We start from the raw sequence: 18,601 nt of genomic DNA on the forward strand, positions 1-18,601 counted from the left end.
CCCAGCATTTAATTGGTGAACTGCTGCTGGTTTAGGCAGATGCTTAGAACTGGCAGAGGCAAGTGCCATCTGTCAGACCCTATAGCTGCTCTTCCCAGAGGAGCTGGCCTTCAGTAGGATTCCCCGAGGTTACCATCTCACCAGTATTAGACCCCAGTGTCTTGGCAGTTACACGTGTTAAGTAAATGACCTTCCAGAAATTTATGATAATTTTTTATACCTTAAATTGGACATTAATTTACTTCAAAAGGCTTTTATTTTTTTCCCATTTCAGGATTAAACATTGTTCTGAGTTATTCATTGACAATTATTGTCAATTATTCATTGACAAGCTTATTTCTATTTTCAAATTTGTTGCCTACTATATATTTTAAACCCATATATTTCATTAAGACAACCAGGTGGAAAAACACATATTGTGCTGATTTAACTCATTAAGAAGTACTACCAAAAGCAATGAGAAGAATATTACTGTTTTTGAGAATCAAGTTTCTAACTTACAGAGGAAAAAAAAAAGTATTTAAACTTTCGGGCATAAAACAAAAGTGTAGACATTTTTGTGTTTACAAACATTAACTCTAATTGAGGTCAATTTTTAAGATACTGAGAAGATCCTTTAGGATCTCACTATGATTAATAATGGTTGCTTTGCTTTAGTGTTCAGAGAATAGCTTTATTAAAGACTAAAAACCTGACCTAATGGACTTTGAAATCTTAGCTATTAATTCTCATTTTAATTTATTATTTTAAAATTTTATTCATTTTTTTTGGGTGATTTTTGAGGGTCAAACCAAGGGCCTCATTCATGATAGGCAAGGACTATATCCCCAGCCTAGTTCCCATTTTATAAAAGTGTCTTTAAGGTTTGAGAAAGGTTAGAAGACAAATAAAAAATTATTTGACAAACTAAATAAGTAAGACTGTTCTAATTGTTAATACTAGTGGTGGTAACTTGGTAGTTTTTATCAGTAACAGTTAAATGTTTAAGTCAAAGTAAGGTTCTTTTAAAAAGGGGAATTTCTTAGTGGTTGAAGTAGAGTGAAGTTTGTTTGGCGTTTTCTTTTTTCAGTCTTTTCCTTGCAGCCAGATTTTGAAATAATCTTTGACTCGAAACCTTAAATGTCAGCTTGAACTGATATCTCATGTTTTTGCACTTGCCTCAGTCTTGTCTCTCCTAACAGTGTTTTGTGACTAATCCTTTTTGAGGGAGTGTCTGGGTAAAGACTTGGGCCTTGAGTGAAAATAACTACACTAAATGCGTGAGTCACAACTGACCTAAAAATAATCCCCAGGAAATGTTCTGTTTCCCAGTTTTCTCCTTTAAGGACTAGTTAGTACTGTTTCTTAAAAGACTAAAAGGAAATAGAAAGATAAATACATTTTTAATCATTGTCCCAAAATGAATAAGAAAAATTAATCCTGGAAATTTAGCTGCTTATGGAAATTTTCCACTTTGTAGTTAATTTTAATATTGTCTTTTGAACCTTAATTTAACTTGAAATTTGGGTAGTATTTTACAATTTTAAGCTTGTATACTTTCTACCCAGCTAATACTCTTTGCTTACTTTCTTCTGCTTCTTTCATACCTTTTTATTCTCCAGAACTGCCTAAAGTTACAGAAGGTGCGTAACACCTTTCTTCTTATTCTATTTCATATGTTTTAATTACTTGCCATTGTTATGTACTGTCAGTTGCATATTTTATAAAGTTGTGTAATAGGGTAAATTTATTAAAAAATCCACATAGTAATAAAATTAATAGTGGTATTCATTATTGGCCTCCAAAGAACTGTTTCAGAGGAGAAAAATACTTCTGAAACCTTTATCATAATAATTTAAAATATTTGTTTACTTGAAACATATACTTGTGTAAGAAACTGTACAGAAGGATTTGAGCAATCCCTGCCCTCTAGTGGCTAACAAGCATTCATACCTGATAGTGTTAACATTTCTGCAGTGAACTAAAATGACCTTATAGAAAGGATAGGGAACTTGTTGATGCCTCTCATATGTATATGCTGTAATGTTATAGTCATTATAATTGCTTGTACAAAACATTTGGTCCTATTTTTTTTCTGAGATTGTAACTAAATCTGGGCAATTTGTTACCATTCTTCAGAGTAAATCCTTTTTGTTTTAAATTAGCTGGTTTTGTTTTGGGACAATAATATATGTCAGGTCATGCTGAATGTAAACACTTTTTTCACGTTAAATAATGAAGACTAAAAGCATACAGAGTTTGATTTAAGTCATATTCCATTAAGCCTAGAAAATCAGTAATTTTATTTAAAGTTGTAAAATAACCTCATAGGGTTAAAAATGATTTGTTCATTTTATCTCCTAACCTCAAGTTTTATGTAAAATATCCATATGCTAAGTATGTTCTTTGAAAAAAAAATGGACTGAAACATTTATTCAAAAAGCACTTCAGATTTGACCTCTTGGTCTTTTGTTATGAAGCATGAAAGATCTTTTACATTTTTTGTAATTTCAAACCACTGTGCTAGTCTTACCTCTTACATTAGAGTCACCAAGAAAGTTTCTATAGCTCATCTTTAGCTATTTTGTTAATGTGAAATTTTTAAGCAAAAATATAGAAATTTAGTTAATATATTCAGTATCCAAAATAAATTATTATAGAGGCATCTTTCATCTCAGTTGTTTGAAAGAAAAAATACACACACACACACATACACACACGCACACACATACACATATAACAAAGATGAACAAAAAAAAGAAAATGTTACTTGGTGAAAAAAGGAAAACAAATTGTTTTCATGTGTACTGAATTAAAAATCATTGTTTTGTTAGAGCACCATCCACCTCAGGTAGGAAAAAATATTAGGTGCATTTCTTCATGTTTTTGTGTTTTGTTTGTATTTTAGTTTGTGTTTGGGGAATTTATAACTAAAGCCTATTTTAACACTTATAAGTCAGTGTATTAGACTGCATGCTTTTTGTTATTTTTTAGGACTTTATTTCATTAATATATGTATTCCTATATAAAAATAAAGTTTTAGGGTTTTTTTTTCATATATTTTGAATCATTCTTTCCTGTTTTTCAGCCACTAAATGTGACCTGTGCTTATAACTGATCATAGCTAGCTATAAGTACCATATTTAATCCTTCCTAGTTTTTTACTACTTTATTTTGAATATTTGCCTTCTTTAAGAATCTGTTCCAAGTGGAGAAAATCAGAGTGTGACAGGAGGAGATGAAGAAGCAGTAGATGAATACCAAGAATTAAATGCAAGAGAAGAGCAAGATATTGAAATAATGATGGAAGGCTGTGAGTATGCAATCTCTAATGCTGAGGCCTTTGCAGAAAAGTTGTCTCGAGAGCTACAGGTGCTAGATGGGGTAAGACTTTCTTGTAATCTATGAATAAGTGATGTGTCGTACATTGAGAAGACTGTGATGTTCATATTTTACTGCCTTGGCACTTCAACTTTTCCAGGGTGATTATTGCTGTCCTCTATAAGAACAATACAAGTTGCTATCAGTCTTTCACTGTTCTTGTTCAAAAGATAGAACCATTCCTAATAAGCCAATGAAGGCAGTAGCTGAGGTTCTGAATTTTGATATGAAATAAGGGAAGAAGAAGGTAGACAACCAGAAATCATCTTAGAGGTTGTTTCCCCCAGCCTCTGAAACACCTCAGAATAGTTCAATAGCGAAGAACAGCATTTTTGTGGTTTGGGGAAAAAAATAAGTGCAAATTAAAGTAAGAGAAATGCGGCTGAAATAAGTGAATCATTTACCAAAAGGGAACAGAATAAGTGTGGAGGAAACAAGACAGCTAGGAAATCTGATCATGGGCTTGTCCACTAAAATGTTTTAAAATAGAAACTTTTATAAGCACCATTTTTTGAGTTTGTAATCTAAATGCAAAGCACCACATATGTCAGAATAAAATAAATCATTTGGGGGTTTTTTGTTTTGTTTTATTTTTAAGAAAAATTACACCATTAAGAAATTTCTGAGGGAATAAGAACTATTTTAAAGACTTAAAAAGTTTGAATTCTTTATACATGAAAGGTATAGAAATCGTGGGATCTAACTCAGATCCAGAGAAATAACCAAACAGTCTAAGTTTACTAGTTTGCAAAACTCACTGGAAGCAAAACCTAGAAGAGATTTCAAGATATTAAAGTGGAATTGGTCCTAGGATGAATCAAACCATGGCTCTGAAAGACATCAGTGTGTTCTGAGCCACACTGACTGTGGTTGTACTTGTGGGGCTGTACTTACAGTTGAGTTATTGTGAACAGTATATAAAATAAAATGTATGAAATCATAGCATTGACTATATGATTTTTCTTTTATTTCCTTGTCCAGGTTTTTCATCATACCATGTTACTTGCCTTACTATGGTTTAGTGATTTATATTTTCTAATTTTTATTGGATATATGTTCTAAGTCATATTAGCAGCTTAATTTTAAATTTGGCAGCTTCCTTACATTAGAGAATTTAGAATCAATAGGCAGAACATTTAGAAAACAGTGATAAGGGGATAGTGGTTTTATAACTGCTTTGCTTGATGGAATATAGTTGCAAGAGAAAAGAAAAAAAATGATAGGAGGAGCTAGCTTTTTTCCATATACTCTTCCATATCCTGTGAGGACTAGTCATCCTGCAGCTATAAGTTAGTTCCCCATATCCTTCAAAGACTGGTGTGACATTACGCCCCTCTCATCTAAGATATTATTTAGGTGATTTTGGTCTTATTTAGGGCTGTACATAGATCTTAAGAAGTATAGAACATTTCTGTAGCTGGTGAAAGAAACGTTAAAGATGACATATCATAATGGCATTAAATTTACAGAAAAGAAGATGTGCCTTTACTGATGACACAAACTCTTCCTGTTCACTCTCTGGAAATACAGAATATAGAGGCATGATGTCAGATATATCTACATGGACTGTTTGTATAAAAAGTAAAACATAAAGTGATAAACTAAACTAGGGTAGATGTATAGCAATTTTTGTTATTCTACTTTCAAAAAGATTTAACAATATTATATATCTTTTATACATTTGAGTAACATGAACTTTTACTTTTGTCTTTCACTTTGTAGGCCAACATCCAGTCCATCATGGCCTCTGAGAAACAAGTGAACATCCTAATGAAGTTGCTAGATGAAGCTCTAAAGGAAGTGGATCAGATTGAATTGAAACTGAGCAGTTACGAGGAAATGCTCCAAAGTGTAAAAGAACAAATGGATCAGATCTCTGAAAGCAATCACCTAATTCATCTTAGTAACACTAATAATGTGAAACTCCTATTAGAGATAGAGTTCCTTGTGGTAGGTGTTGTTATAAATTACCAATAAAAATAAAAACAAAGACTAGTGACAGTATCTAAAATTCATCTGTAAATATTTTCTAATTTCCTTATGATAGCAGGATTTAAAAGAATTCCAAAGACCTAGTAATAGGATTGAGTAGCATCTTGCCTATAAATTTCCTAAAATTATGTGTAAGGGGTATGTTTGCATGTATTTCAGAACCATATGGACTTGGCCAAAGGTCATATAAAGGCTCTTCAGGAAGGGGATCTTGCTTCATCCAGAGGCATTGAGGCCTGCACCAATGCTGCTGATGCCCTTCTGCAATGTATGAATGTAGCTCTTCGACCAGGTTTGTTCACTAGAGATGATAAAATCTGACTAAGAATTGAGTCTAAGATGGTAGCTTCATATAAAGATTTTGACAAGAAATTACATAGGCAAATAGTTCAGGCTTACATATTAGCTATTCAGACAAGTTTCACTTACGTCCCCAGGTATTTCTATTGACCATAGGAGCTTTTTCATTTCAATTCCTTCTTATTGACCGCTATTGATGCTAGTTAAAATCATGATCTTTTAGTACAACACAACATAGATGCTTTGATTATACCAGAGAACATAAAATTTTTCTAAGCTCTTCTTCTAAAACTTGAATATCCATCAGAGTCACCTAGAGGGCTCGTTAAGACAGATGGACAGGCCCCACTCCCAGATTCAGTAGATCTGGGCTGAAGTCCTAGAAACCACATTTGAAGCAGGACCACTGTGCTATGCTGTTTTTAATCCTACTTACTTTTATAGAGCAAATAAATAAGCTAGTAAAACTTTGGATTCTTCAAAACTTAAATGTGACTACTGTTAGAAATGTTTTCATTAAACTGAGGAAATACTTTTGACCTTATTGAATCAGTCAAGAAATGCTGTTCTGATTTCAGGCCATGACATGCTTCTGGCAGTCAAACAGCAGCAGCAGCACTTCAGTGATTTGCGAGAGTATTTTGCCCGGAGACTGGCCAGTCACCTCAACAATGTTTTTGTTCAACAGGTAATTTTAATTTATTATTAAAATTGGCATGTTTCTATAGTTTACTTATATTACCTTAAACTTAAATTCCCACAAAAAAATTTTTTTGATGTGTTCAGTTGATGTTATAGTATATTCCTTTGTACATTTATTTGATTTTTGAAATATGTACATATTTTCTCACAGAGATACTTTGGGCTTCAGTTGCCCCTTTTACATAAATTATCTGGTTCCTTTCAGCTGGAGCTCTCTGATTCTAGAAATCAGATAAATAACTATGTTTATTAATTGCATATACCATTTAGGCATTCTTTCTTATAAAAATTTAAAGTTGTTATGTGTTGACTATTGGACCTGTTTTATTTTTAAGTGTTTTGAGATGAGGAACACAACTTGATTTAGTATTTTAACTGTTTCTTCATAGGTTCTATAGTACACATATTTAAAAAAAAAAAAAAAAGTCTGTCTCAAATGTAAATTTCAGTTGATTTAATCTTCATATAAATGATAGGCTTGTTATATGAAAAGGGATGTTATAATTAATGATATGGCAATAATATATTGATAATATTAAAAGTACCTTAAAGGGGTTTGAATAAAAGCCATTTTAATATCTGGTGTAATAAAGTAGATGATTTTTTTTTGTCTCTTATTCCTTTTACTTTGTTAGGGTTATTGAGTGGAAAAAGTTAGAAGGTAACCTTACTCATTGAGAAGTGCCATCTGGGGCTGAGGTTATAGCTCAGTGGTAGAGTACTTGCCTAACATGCATAAGGTCCTGGAGTCTATACTCAGCCCCAGAAAAGAAAGACTGTTTGAAATCATTAGATTTTGACTTTTTTTCCACTTTGCAATATTCTAAAACAATTGTCTTTACTATATTTTATTTCCAATTAGTTTACTCAGGCCCTTCTTCAACTCTATAACAGGTCCTACTTTCTTTCGGTTCTTGTGAGTACATCAAATTTGGCTCAAGCTTCTCTGATTTTTTTATTTTTATAAATATATGAAGTTTACTAAACTTAGCATCTTTGTAGCTTATAACTTACCTTACTGATTTAAGCTACCCATTAACTATATTTGTAAGTTTTTAAATGTTATATAGCAGAGTTTATTTTGGCCAAAATAAGCATTTAATCTGTTCTGCTTCCCTATCTTCTTGTTATTCTTTCACCCACTCACTACCTCCTTCATTTACATAGTAGTTATTTGTCAGATGGTTGAGATGCATACCAGACACTGTCTTGGGATAGACGAAAGACTCATCCTACCATCCTCGTGTAGCTCACAGTCTCAGGAAAGGAAGCAGGAAGGATAGATTCTGTGATGGTGGTGCTGAGAGCATACAGAGGATCGCCTAACCAAGCATAGAAGGGGAAAATCAGAGCAGACTCCCTCAACATTTCATTTGACTTGAAAAGTGTCAGGAAGAAAATAAACTTAAAGGCCACATAGGAAATACTAATTCACATTTTTCTTATTATTCCAGTAGCATCTATTTTCATGATTCCTTAGTTTTTAAAAATGATATTGACAATGATGTTATTTGTGTTTGTAGATGATACCAAAAATACATCTATAGTCAACAAACTATAATCCTTTTTATATCCTTAACTATTTGTTATAACATGCATTTATTTGTGATTTTGCTTCTTTGCCTTGTAAACTAATAGCTTTGTTTAAATTGAATGCTTTCTATTTCTGAAAATCTAATATGTATTGTTATATGTAAGTGTTGCATGTTAAATACCAGAATGTTGCAACAACCTGGGATGTGCAAAGTGGAAGGTGGAAGAAGATGTCTCAAGTGCAAGAGATTTTTCTATTCATTGAATTCAGCGTACCAGGTCACCTAGCAAGTTTTTGATGATATGTGAATTTTTATTCCTGATTGGGGGACAAACTAGCTGTGAAAACTTGATTAACATATTATGGTATATCTCTTTGTCAATCACCAAATTTTCATTGTAAGTCTATTATATACTCGCTGCTACTCACGTGTCAGAAGAAGTAATTGCTCCTGCCCTCAAGATGCTTATAAGAAATTAAGACTGATGTACATAAGGCTAGAACTGTGGGTTGTAAGTGCTAAAGAGGCTTAATCAAAAGAGAAGTTTATGGAGGATTTAAGGAGTTCAGTATGGAATCACAGATAAGGTAGGAATTGAACAGAATCCATGCAATGGATTCATAGTAAATGTATAATTATAATATTTATAAATATAAATATACAGAAGAATCCAGTGGAAATAATCTGTTGATCACAACAGTAATGTCAGGGCTTTGGTTCCTGGTCTTTTTAAAATTCATAATTCAGTAAAATTAAATAAAATTTAGAGACTAGCCAGGTCACCAGTTTTTTATTTTATTTAGTAAATATCTTTTAAAAAATAAATTACTGCCACCTACTTTGACTCACCTTATTTTTAAAATGACATTTTGGCACCAAAAGAATAGAAAGAACTTAATTTCAGACTTTAAAATTTAACACATTTGGGCTGGGGTTGTGGCTCAGCGGTAGAATATTTACCTAGCACGTTTGAGGCCCTGGGTTCGATCCTCAGCACCATATGAAAATAAATAAGTAAAATAAAGGTATTGTGTTAAAAAAATTTTTTTACACATTTACCAACTCATTCATGTCATTTTATTTTTTTCTTATTTCTTTAGGCTAATAAAAACACCTTGCATTTGGGAATCACTGATCCAGAGCATGCTGTTTGTGATACAGCTTTCCTATTAATACTCTCACAAAACTACACTCTAATGAAACTCGAAAGGCATCTTTATGTCATATTCACTTCCTACTATGAGTAATGTTTTCAACAGATATCTAGCTTCTTTAACATGTTTTAAATATTATGAACTCAGCTTCCATTAAAATTACAGACTCTTACCCATATTGTTATGCATACTAGAGATCTGAGTATTTAGAAAAGTGAATTAGACCAGTTACAGAAATTATATTTCTAAAAGCCGGCAGTGAAATTAAGGCTAATGAAATTCAGGAGAGTATGTCTTTTTGAAAATCCTTGGGATGGATTTTGAAAGATTTGAAAGCATAACTGTTCTACTCCCACTCACACATATACACGCTTGGTTTTTAGAGACCTTATGATTCTATATCTTTGCCTTTAGCAACATGATGAGACTGATTATGCAGATACCTTAGAGGAAATGAAAGTTAACTAAAATACACTGAACTAAAAGAACAACCAAGAAAAAAACTGATGTTGTAAATTTTTGCTATTTACTTAAGGTTAAAATTTTTTCTTTCAATGTCTATTTATAGAAACTTTTTTTTTTTAGAAAAATGTGTAATAGGGATGGGGATATAGCTCAGTTGATAAAGTGCTTGCCTCGTGTGTTATAGCTCACCAATATTCAATCAGATTTCATAAAAAATGTTTTATTAAGTACATATTTTTCCTTTCTTTTTTGCGGGGACCAGGGATTGAACTCAGAGGCACTTGACCCCTGAACCACATCCCCAGCCCTATTTTTATTTGTTTTGAGACAGGGTCTCTCACTGAGTTGCTTAATGCCTTGCCATTGCTTAGGCTGGCTTTGAACTTGTGATTTTCCTGTCTTAGCTTCCCAATACACTGGGATTACAGCTATGTGCCACCACACGCAGCTGTTCATTAAGCACATTTTTCAAAACAACCAACTGATGATCTTAGGTTCAAAGCTTAGAAAGAATTATGATTGAACTGCTCAGAAGGCTGAAGCAGAATCATCACAAGTTCAAGTCAGCATGGGTAACTTAGTAAAACCTATATCAAAATTTTTAAAAATAAAAAAGACTGGGGATGTAGCTCAGTAGTACAGCACCCCTGGGTTCAATCCCCAGAAATGAAGGAAGGAAGAAAATAAAAATAAACAGGTCAAACAAACAAAAAGTTCCCAAATCTTGAAAATTTACTCAAAATTTGATTTGAATTTATCATTCAATAGGAAGTAAATACAGCAAAGTGCGTAAGAGTACAGTCATTAGAGCCAGACTTCCTGGGTTCCAAATCATGACACCACTACCTCACAGTTGAGTGAGTCTGGAACAAGTTAAGCTCTTTGTGCTGCTTTCATTGTCTTATGTTAGTGATGGTTATAAGTATTTCTGTCTCATTAGGTATTATAAGGATGCATATGTTTATTATGTTCAACACTTAGAATGGTGCTTGACTATAGTAACATGTTCAATGACAAATTTTAGTAATATGTATACTACTGAAAATTTATAGTTCACAGAGCTTTTATTAAAATGTATGGCTTAGATTAGTTTTAAAATATGATATATAAAAGAATTTTAGCATTTTTTAATAAGGATAGGGCAATGGGGGTAGCTCAGTAGTAGAACTCTTGCCTACGTCATACATAAGGCCCTTGGTCTAATCACCAGAATTGCAAAACATAAAATCAAATGGAAATAGAAAATAAATGGGAAGAAAAATACATTGCAAGATTTTTATATAGATAACCTAGCAAGGTAGTGGGCAATCAATAAATTATTACTAATTTATTATTAGTTATAGTAAGAAAATTTAAAGAATGTCTTTAACTTTTTAAATATACAAAAAATAAAATTATTTACACATCAGAGTTTTACATGTGTAGTTTCTATATGTTATGATTTAAGATTTATTTTTTTTATTTTCCATAGTTATTTTGGAACTATCCTCTTTTTGTAAACACTAGTCTATTTAAGTAGTAATGATTTGAAGGCAATTATATTCATATTAGAAGTGAATTTTTCAGATGATCATAATGTGGAAATACTGAGAAAACTTGGAATAATAATATATGTGAAAGAGCTTTGTAAACCGTAAAGTCCTTTTCAGATGTTAATTAATTCTTCTATTTCCAGGAATGAAAATATATGATATGACTCCAACTAGTATAATTTAATGTTAATAGATTGAATAAACAGTTGTAGAAGAACATTAATGATCCTTGAGTCACTAAGAAAAATTCTGTAGAATCTTGATCATCCTTTTGAATTAGCTATTAAAAAACTTTCCTATAGGGCTAGAGTTATAGATCAGTGGAGAGCACTTGCTTGGCATGTGTGAGGCACTGGGTTCGATTCTCAGGACCACATATAAATAAATTAGTTAAATAAAGGTTCATTAACAACTAAATATATTTTTAAAAAAAACTTTTCTGTAAAACAATGTTTATACTGACCTTGTTTGGCAACTGTAGAGATGAAAGTATAGATCAATGATAATACCTGAATATTATTTATTAATTTTGTTTATTGTTAGCTTTTACTTCACAGAAAAGATGTAGGTGTTCAAATATTCCAAATTTAGAGAATTATGCCATTTCAACTCTATAGCTCTTAGACATAAGTGATCTGTTGGAAGATGTTATTATTTTAGCCATCCAGAAAAGAATATCCATACAGGTTTATTTTTCCTTATGCAAACCTTTTGGAATCAGTTTTTAGAATTTTTCAGATTTTGTAAAAAGTGATATGGTAACATACTGTATATATGTTGTATAACCATTCCATCAAGCATATAATACAAAAATTCATATAATTTTTGTAGTCAAAAAATATGAATGGCCACTTTAAATACTATAACTAATCCTATGTTAATTCAGGTCAAGTTTTATCATCAAAATATTTTTTCTCAACATACTTAAACTGAATTTTGGATTTTAGAATTACAGAAAGGGATTGTGGATGTATATAATATACCTTGAATATAACATCTTTGAAAACTGAACTTCTGTTGCCCTTTTCAATTGATTCATCCAGTTTTGTGATGCTTTTCTGCCATTGTTATTAAGAATTATATAATTCTGCATCTTTTTTGTTTTTATCTATTGTTTTAAATATTATGGACTCTAATGGGAATGATTTAAGTGTGGACAGTTCAGGGTTTTTTGTTTCTTTGCTTGTTTGTTTTTTTACTTTTTTGTCCAACTTCCCTACTTGGTGATTTACTTAATGCAGTCTATATGAAGAAGTTAATTTGCTTAGTAAATATACAGTGTGAGAGAGACAGCTTGATTAAAATTAATTCATTCTCAACTTCTTTAAAAAATGGAATGAATGGTTTGTTTGTCAGTAACATTTTTGCATGTTTATCATTATTTTATGTTGGTGATGTTCAGTTGATGAACACAGGATGATAAAAGTACACTAGTAAGTACTTGGTTTCTGTTTTTCTGTGATCTGTTTGTTTTACTTGGCCACATTTGGTCATTGTTCAGAATTTTCAATTTTAACAATGTTTCTTTGAACTATCACTGATGTTTATTTTTATTTGTTCATGCCAGGGTCATGATCAGAGTTCAACTCTTGCTCAGCACTCTATTGAACTGACTTTACCCAATCATCATCCATTTCATAGAGACTTGCTTCGATATGCCAAGCTGATGGAGTGGCTAAAGAGTACAGATTATGGAAAATATGAGGGACTAACAAAGGTACGAATTTTATGTCAGTTATTCACCGAGTATAGAATGTAATTTTTTAGAATCAAAATGTTATATGTTTAGTTCCCCAAGTTTGAAATACTAAAGTATGTTCTTAGCAAAGAAGAAAATAGCCAGGCACAGTGTCACACACCTGTAATCTGAGCAGCTTGGGAGACTGAGACAGGAGGATTGTGAGTTCAAAGCCAGGCGTAGCAACTTAGCAAGGCACTTAGCAACTCAGTGAGACCCTGTCTGTAAATAAAATATTTAAGAAGTGCTGAGATGTAGCTCATCCCTGGGTTCAATACCTGATACCAAAAAAAAAAAAAAAAAAAAGCAGAAAATAATTGAATTGTTGAGTGCTCATTAACCAGGGATAGCAGTAATTTTATTTACTTGGATAAAGAAGAGCTCCTTTTCAAACTTTATTATAAAATAATAGTAAGGCACACGGTAGCCTAAAGCATCATTCAGTTTAGTTAAATGCTGTAATTTAATTTCTTCATGAAAGAAATAAACTCCTTTCTGAAATTTATTTATAAATGTGTGAGGATGGGTGAGTTACTTGCCTCGTAAAAATATTCTGGTAAGAAGTACAAGGTGCCTCTTTATTAAGCAAGCATTCCACTCTGCCAGGCACCTGGGGCCTAACAAGCAAGCCTCCACCTCTAAGAAGCTTTAAATGTGACTGGAAAAAATCATACCTAAAACAGTCAGCAAAAAATTAAGTGTTAGTCTGAATTGAGTTTAAATATATAGTAATTTAAAGAAGGAAATCTGTGTACTAGAGCTGTAGGAAAACTTCATAGAAAATAATAGACTTCAGTTGAGTTTTAAATAATTAGTGGAATTAAATAAACAAGACATAAGAGGAAGGGCATCTAGGAGATGTGAGAGCAAAATGTGCAAAGATGGGGGAAATGTACCTGTGTAGGACAGTGAGGAGGTTTATCATGACTAAAGCAGAAATTTCATACTCTGCTGTGAGGACTTACGTTGAAAAGATGGGACTTATAGTATCTAATGGCATTCCTCAAGCATAGAGAAAAATAATTAAGAACCTAATGTAATATTCAGATGAAATGAGGTCTTGAACCAGGAAGATGATTGTACGAATAAAAAGAGAATATTAAAGGCAGATTCCAAAGGCACAAGCAGCAGGATGATGCCAATCTTCACAGGATTAGAGGTTAGGACAGTGGTACATATCAGTGACTAAAATTAGCATTTGGGGAAGAGCAGAGTCATCCATTCATATATTCACTCAGTAAATTGATGGAGTTACCTAGTATGTGCTTACATAGATGTCAGGTTGATGGACACAGGCACATGTTCACCTTCTCCCAGTGTACTTTCTAGAGAAGTTAATTATACTGTATGTTAGAAGGTACTGCTTAAATGCTGAGGAGAAATTAAAATGGAATGTCATGACTTGGGGAAGGATCCAGTGTCAAATAGGGTAGTCAGTGAAGGCATCATGAAGAAATGATATTTGAGCACAAATTACAAAATAAGCAGGGATGGGGTGAGCAATGGAGACTCTGGCCGGAAGCTTTCCAGACATGCTGCATTACCCTGGGGCATAGTAGGCCTGCTGTGTTGAGAAGGAACATGGTGGGTAAGGGGATGGATCCCTAGGTGGGAGCTGGGCAAATCTGAAAGGGGACTAGATCACTGAAAGGGTTTGGCTTTCACTGGGTGTGACATTGGATAGGGTGGGGGCAGTGGGTTTTGATCTGCTGAACAATGTCATCTGACTTAGATTAGTAATGGCCATTGTAGCAGAAAGCCATAGGGACTATACTTCCTGGCATTTATGCTATAATCTTTAGTTTAAAATTGGATATCTTGCCCCTTTTCTTAAAAAAGAAAAAAAGAATCTCCACCTATATAATTCAGATAAATGAATAGTGAATGGTATTCTGGATAGCTCTGGTTGAAAGAACAGTTTAATTAAAAAAAATCTTAGAAATATGTAAAATTTTTTAAGTTTTTGTGAACTAGAATTTTAAAATATAAAATCTAAGCTCATAAGCTGTGTTAATAATTGTGTGAACAATATGACCCTAAAAGATGTCCTGGATTTGAATAGTGCTATGTTTTGTCTTTGTGTATTGAGAATATTGAAATTGTGATATAAAAATAATTCCTATCTAATATCTTAGATTCATACTTCAGGAGAAGGCAGAGGGTTAGATAAAGATTTATGAGAAGAATGATGTAAAGAAAGAGGCAAGACTATATTTTCATATCAATGCATTGATGTCAACGTATTTGATAGAACATTCTTTATAGAAAGAGTGTTTTGTATGTATATGTGTATATACACACAGACATATACATACATACACACATATCTGTCATCCTTTAAAATACCTTTGCCCGTTTAAAGTGTAATCTTGCTAAAATAATCTTTTATATTATAATTTTAAAAATGCTTTTCAGGGGCTGGGGTTGTAGCTTAGTGGTACAATGCTTGCCTAGTATGCATGAGGCACTGGGTTCAATCCTTAGCACCACATAAAAATAAAATAAAGATATTGTAGCCACCTAAAACTAAAAAATAAATATTTTTAAAAATGCTTTACAAAAAGAACTTTCATCTCCTAAGGTTTTTATTTATATCTTATCTAGCTAGCAATTTTAAGTGAGATCAGGGTGGGAAAGATGGTGGAATGAGACTGACATTATTACCCTGGGTATATGTATGATTGTACAAATGGTGTGACTGCATCATGTACAACCAGAAAAATGAAAAATAGTGCTCCATTTGTGTACAGTGAGTTGAAATACATTCTGCTGTTGTGTATAATTAGAACAAATTTAAAAATAGCAAAAAAAAAATAGCCTATTAAGTATTATACAACTTTACTGTTGTGTTATATTTTGTTTTGTTCTGTTTTGTTTTCATTCAACAGAATTCTGATTTGGACATATCTTAAGGAAAATATTTACAGTACTGGAATTCTTTGCCTTTTGAAGTTTTAGGAGGATTAATATTTTGAATAATTAAACACAAATTATATCTCCTTAAGAGTTTTGTGCCAACAAGTGCTTTGTCCCCTAGTGAATGTTCAAATAAGTAAAATAATCAATAAGCTTTTTGCCTAATTGTGTTCTCAGTGAGTATTATTGTCCTATCTTTATATATAATGCAGTATTCATGAATGTAATTTAAAGTAAACAAACAAGACTAGAGCCTACCTAGTGATGATTTATGGAATTTTTCTCTGATCCGAGGATATTTTTGAGTGACAATATTAATGAGCTTTTTAAGTGAAATTGACTTCTTTCCCAGGAATCTTACTTAACCCTATGGTTTGAGCTTTTGGAAGATTATGGGGTTTTTTCTTCATAATCCAGTTGGGTTGCTGAAATATTATCAAAAACAGAAATTTTGTTTAAAAGGAAGAAGAAACAAAGGAATAAAAGAAGAAAAGAAAGAAGGAAACAGACAAATAAGAGCTTCCTTTTTAAGAAATAATACCTAATTAAATCCTGATAGCTATTTCCACTTGTTTGGTGTACACAACTCCCCCTTTTTGGAAGGATAGGAAAAGTCAAGTCCGGATTCTTCATGTATAAAGAATCATAGCCATGGGGCTGCTGTTATGGCTTAGTGGCAGAGTACTTGCCTAGCATGTGTGAGGCACTGGGTTCGATCCTCAGCATCACATGAAAATAACAAAATAAAGGCATTCTGTCCATCTGCAACTTTAATAACTAAATAAATAGATAGATAAATAAATAAAGTGAATTCTGAGTAAAATATCCAAATGTTTACATAGTTTGTAAGTTCTGGAAAGTTATACCTGATCTTTAAAGCAGGAACATAAACCTGTTCTAAAGAATGATATATTAATTTGAGAAAATAAAGGAAGTTGAAGCTTAGATTCCTTGATAAATTTTTAAAAATTGCTAGGAACAATTTTTCTCTTTGTTTAAATTTAGTCAAACTCTATGATATAATGGCATTAAACTTTGGACTTGGAAAAATGTCTGGCCTCCTACTGTTGAAGAGTCCTTCCTGAGGGCATAAGTATTTTTATGTGACAATAAGCAGAGATGATAAAGAAATTAGTTTGCATGCCAAATAATGGGTGTTTTCATGTAAGGAACAGTTAACCAAATCAAGAAAACACATTAATTATGAAAATTAGTTGTTCTAAATTTTTACTGAAAATAATTTATATATGCCATAACACCCAAGTTCAACAAGGGCTCAGTGAAACTAAATGTTCCCCATTGCCAGGGACACTGTGTATCAGTCAAACAACATGGCAGTGTGGAGGAAGAATCATAAAGAATCATATTCTTTGGACCCTAGGGACCTTAGGAAATTGCCCCAAGGAAACAATTTATTAGGGATGGATTGTAACACAGTCATAGCAAAACATCAAAACCACTTCAGTGTCCTGTATTAGACTAACAAAGTAAAGTACTGTGCTATCATCACAACATGAGACAGCAGAAACATGATTTCCCTGATTCAAATATTCTGCCACATATGATTGTAACAATATTTCAAGTGTGCAACGGTGCCAGGTACAATGGTGTAAACCTGTAATCCTAGTGACTTGGGAGCCTCAGTTTAGGATCACAAGTTCAAGGCCAACCTCAGCAATTTTAGTAAGGCCCTCAGCCACATAATGAGACCCTATCTCAAAATAAAAAGTACTGGGAATATAGCTCAATGGTACAACACTCCTGAGTTCAGTCTCTAGTTTAAAAAAAAAAAGTGTGAAAGAAAGTAGCCTACTTTTTAACATACTATTAAATGCATCAAGGTTTTTGACCAAAAAAAAAAAAAATTTATAAGAAACTTGAGGGATTGGGTGGAGATTGAAAAGTAGAAATTGTTATATATGTTTTATTAATAAGAAGTACATGTTACATTTGTTTTAAGAATTACATGGATTATTTATCCCGACTGTATGAAAGAGAAATCAAAGATTTCTTTGAAGTTGCAAAAATCAAGATGACTGGCACAACTAAAGAAAGCAAGAAGTTTGGTAAGCTTAGGCATGTTGGTTCATTATCTTCCTGTTATAAATGGTTTTATTTATGACATAATTCTAAGATTTTTCAACAAGATGGAAGAAGATACAATAGAATTAATGAAAGAGGAGATCTAATATATTTGATTTATAAATGTTTCATAAAAACACATATACTTTTTTTACTAATTAAAACTATAATTTGTGGGTTTGTGACAGCAATTGTGTTTATGCTATATATAAAAATATATATTCATAGGGAAAAAGCAGTTAATGAGAAGATGAAGCACAGTGTGGTAGAGAAAGTATTAGACTATGAGACTGATGTTGAAAGTTCAGTTTCTGATTCCCTAGAAGATCTTTGTAACAGTGGGTGCAGGTCATTGATCTCTTAAGTCATTGCTCTTTTCAGAGAAATGAAAGTGATTCCTGGCTTCTTACTTCTCATTGGCTATTTTGAATTAAAGAGAAAGTTTAAGAATTTTTTTTCCCTGGTCAAGGGACTATAAAAATGCCCAAAATTTCCCTCTGATTATGCCTTATTTTCCTAAAGCGATATTTATTTTTTGTTACACATGTTATTTTTTGTTGCTTCTAAATATTTTAAATGGACAAAAGCCATAATTTGTGAATAGCCAGTGAAAGTATCAAGTTAAGGACCCTGATGTGCTGAGGCCAAGTTGTGCTCTTGCATGTATCCATCTCTGGAGTTCCATTTGGATGAAATTCTGTGCCTATTCAAGTCCAAACCTGGCCTTAAAGGGCTACATTGTGTATTCCTCCTCACTGTGTCTGCATAGCTCTCCTTTAGAATAATGAGTTTAGCATTTGCTTGTTGAAAGTAGCCTATGCCCTA

The 18,601-nt window shown here is 32.5% G+C and overlaps 1 protein-coding gene across 5 annotated transcripts in view; it reads left to right on the top strand.

The window, feature by feature from the left end:
* Exoc1 (exocyst complex component 1) overlaps window positions 1–18,601 on the top strand; it is a 50,732-nt gene that overhangs the window by 11,210 nt on the left and 20,921 nt on the right. For 3 of the 5 annotated variants that reach the window (XM_021722814.3, XM_021722816.3, XM_078021312.1), the window contains exons 5-11: window positions 1,602–1,622; window positions 3,176–3,363; window positions 5,083–5,310; window positions 5,512–5,644; window positions 6,231–6,340; window positions 12,608–12,757; window positions 17,655–17,760. In XM_021722814.3, the coding sequence (XP_021578489.1) occupies window positions 1,602–1,622; window positions 3,176–3,363; window positions 5,083–5,310; window positions 5,512–5,644; window positions 6,231–6,340; window positions 12,608–12,757; window positions 17,655–17,760 (936 nt within the window). The remainder of the gene's footprint in view (window positions 1–1,601; window positions 1,623–3,175; window positions 3,364–5,082; window positions 5,311–5,511; window positions 5,645–6,230; window positions 6,341–12,607; window positions 12,758–17,654; window positions 17,761–18,601) is intronic. The other 2 variants (XM_021722815.3, XM_005320021.4) reach the window with 1 other exon arrangement.

Source organism: Ictidomys tridecemlineatus, chromosome 9 (assembly GCF_052094955.1).
Source record: "Ictidomys tridecemlineatus isolate mIctTri1 chromosome 9, mIctTri1.hap1, whole genome shotgun sequence".
Lineage (NCBI taxonomy): Eukaryota > Metazoa > Chordata > Mammalia > Rodentia > Sciuridae > Ictidomys > Ictidomys tridecemlineatus.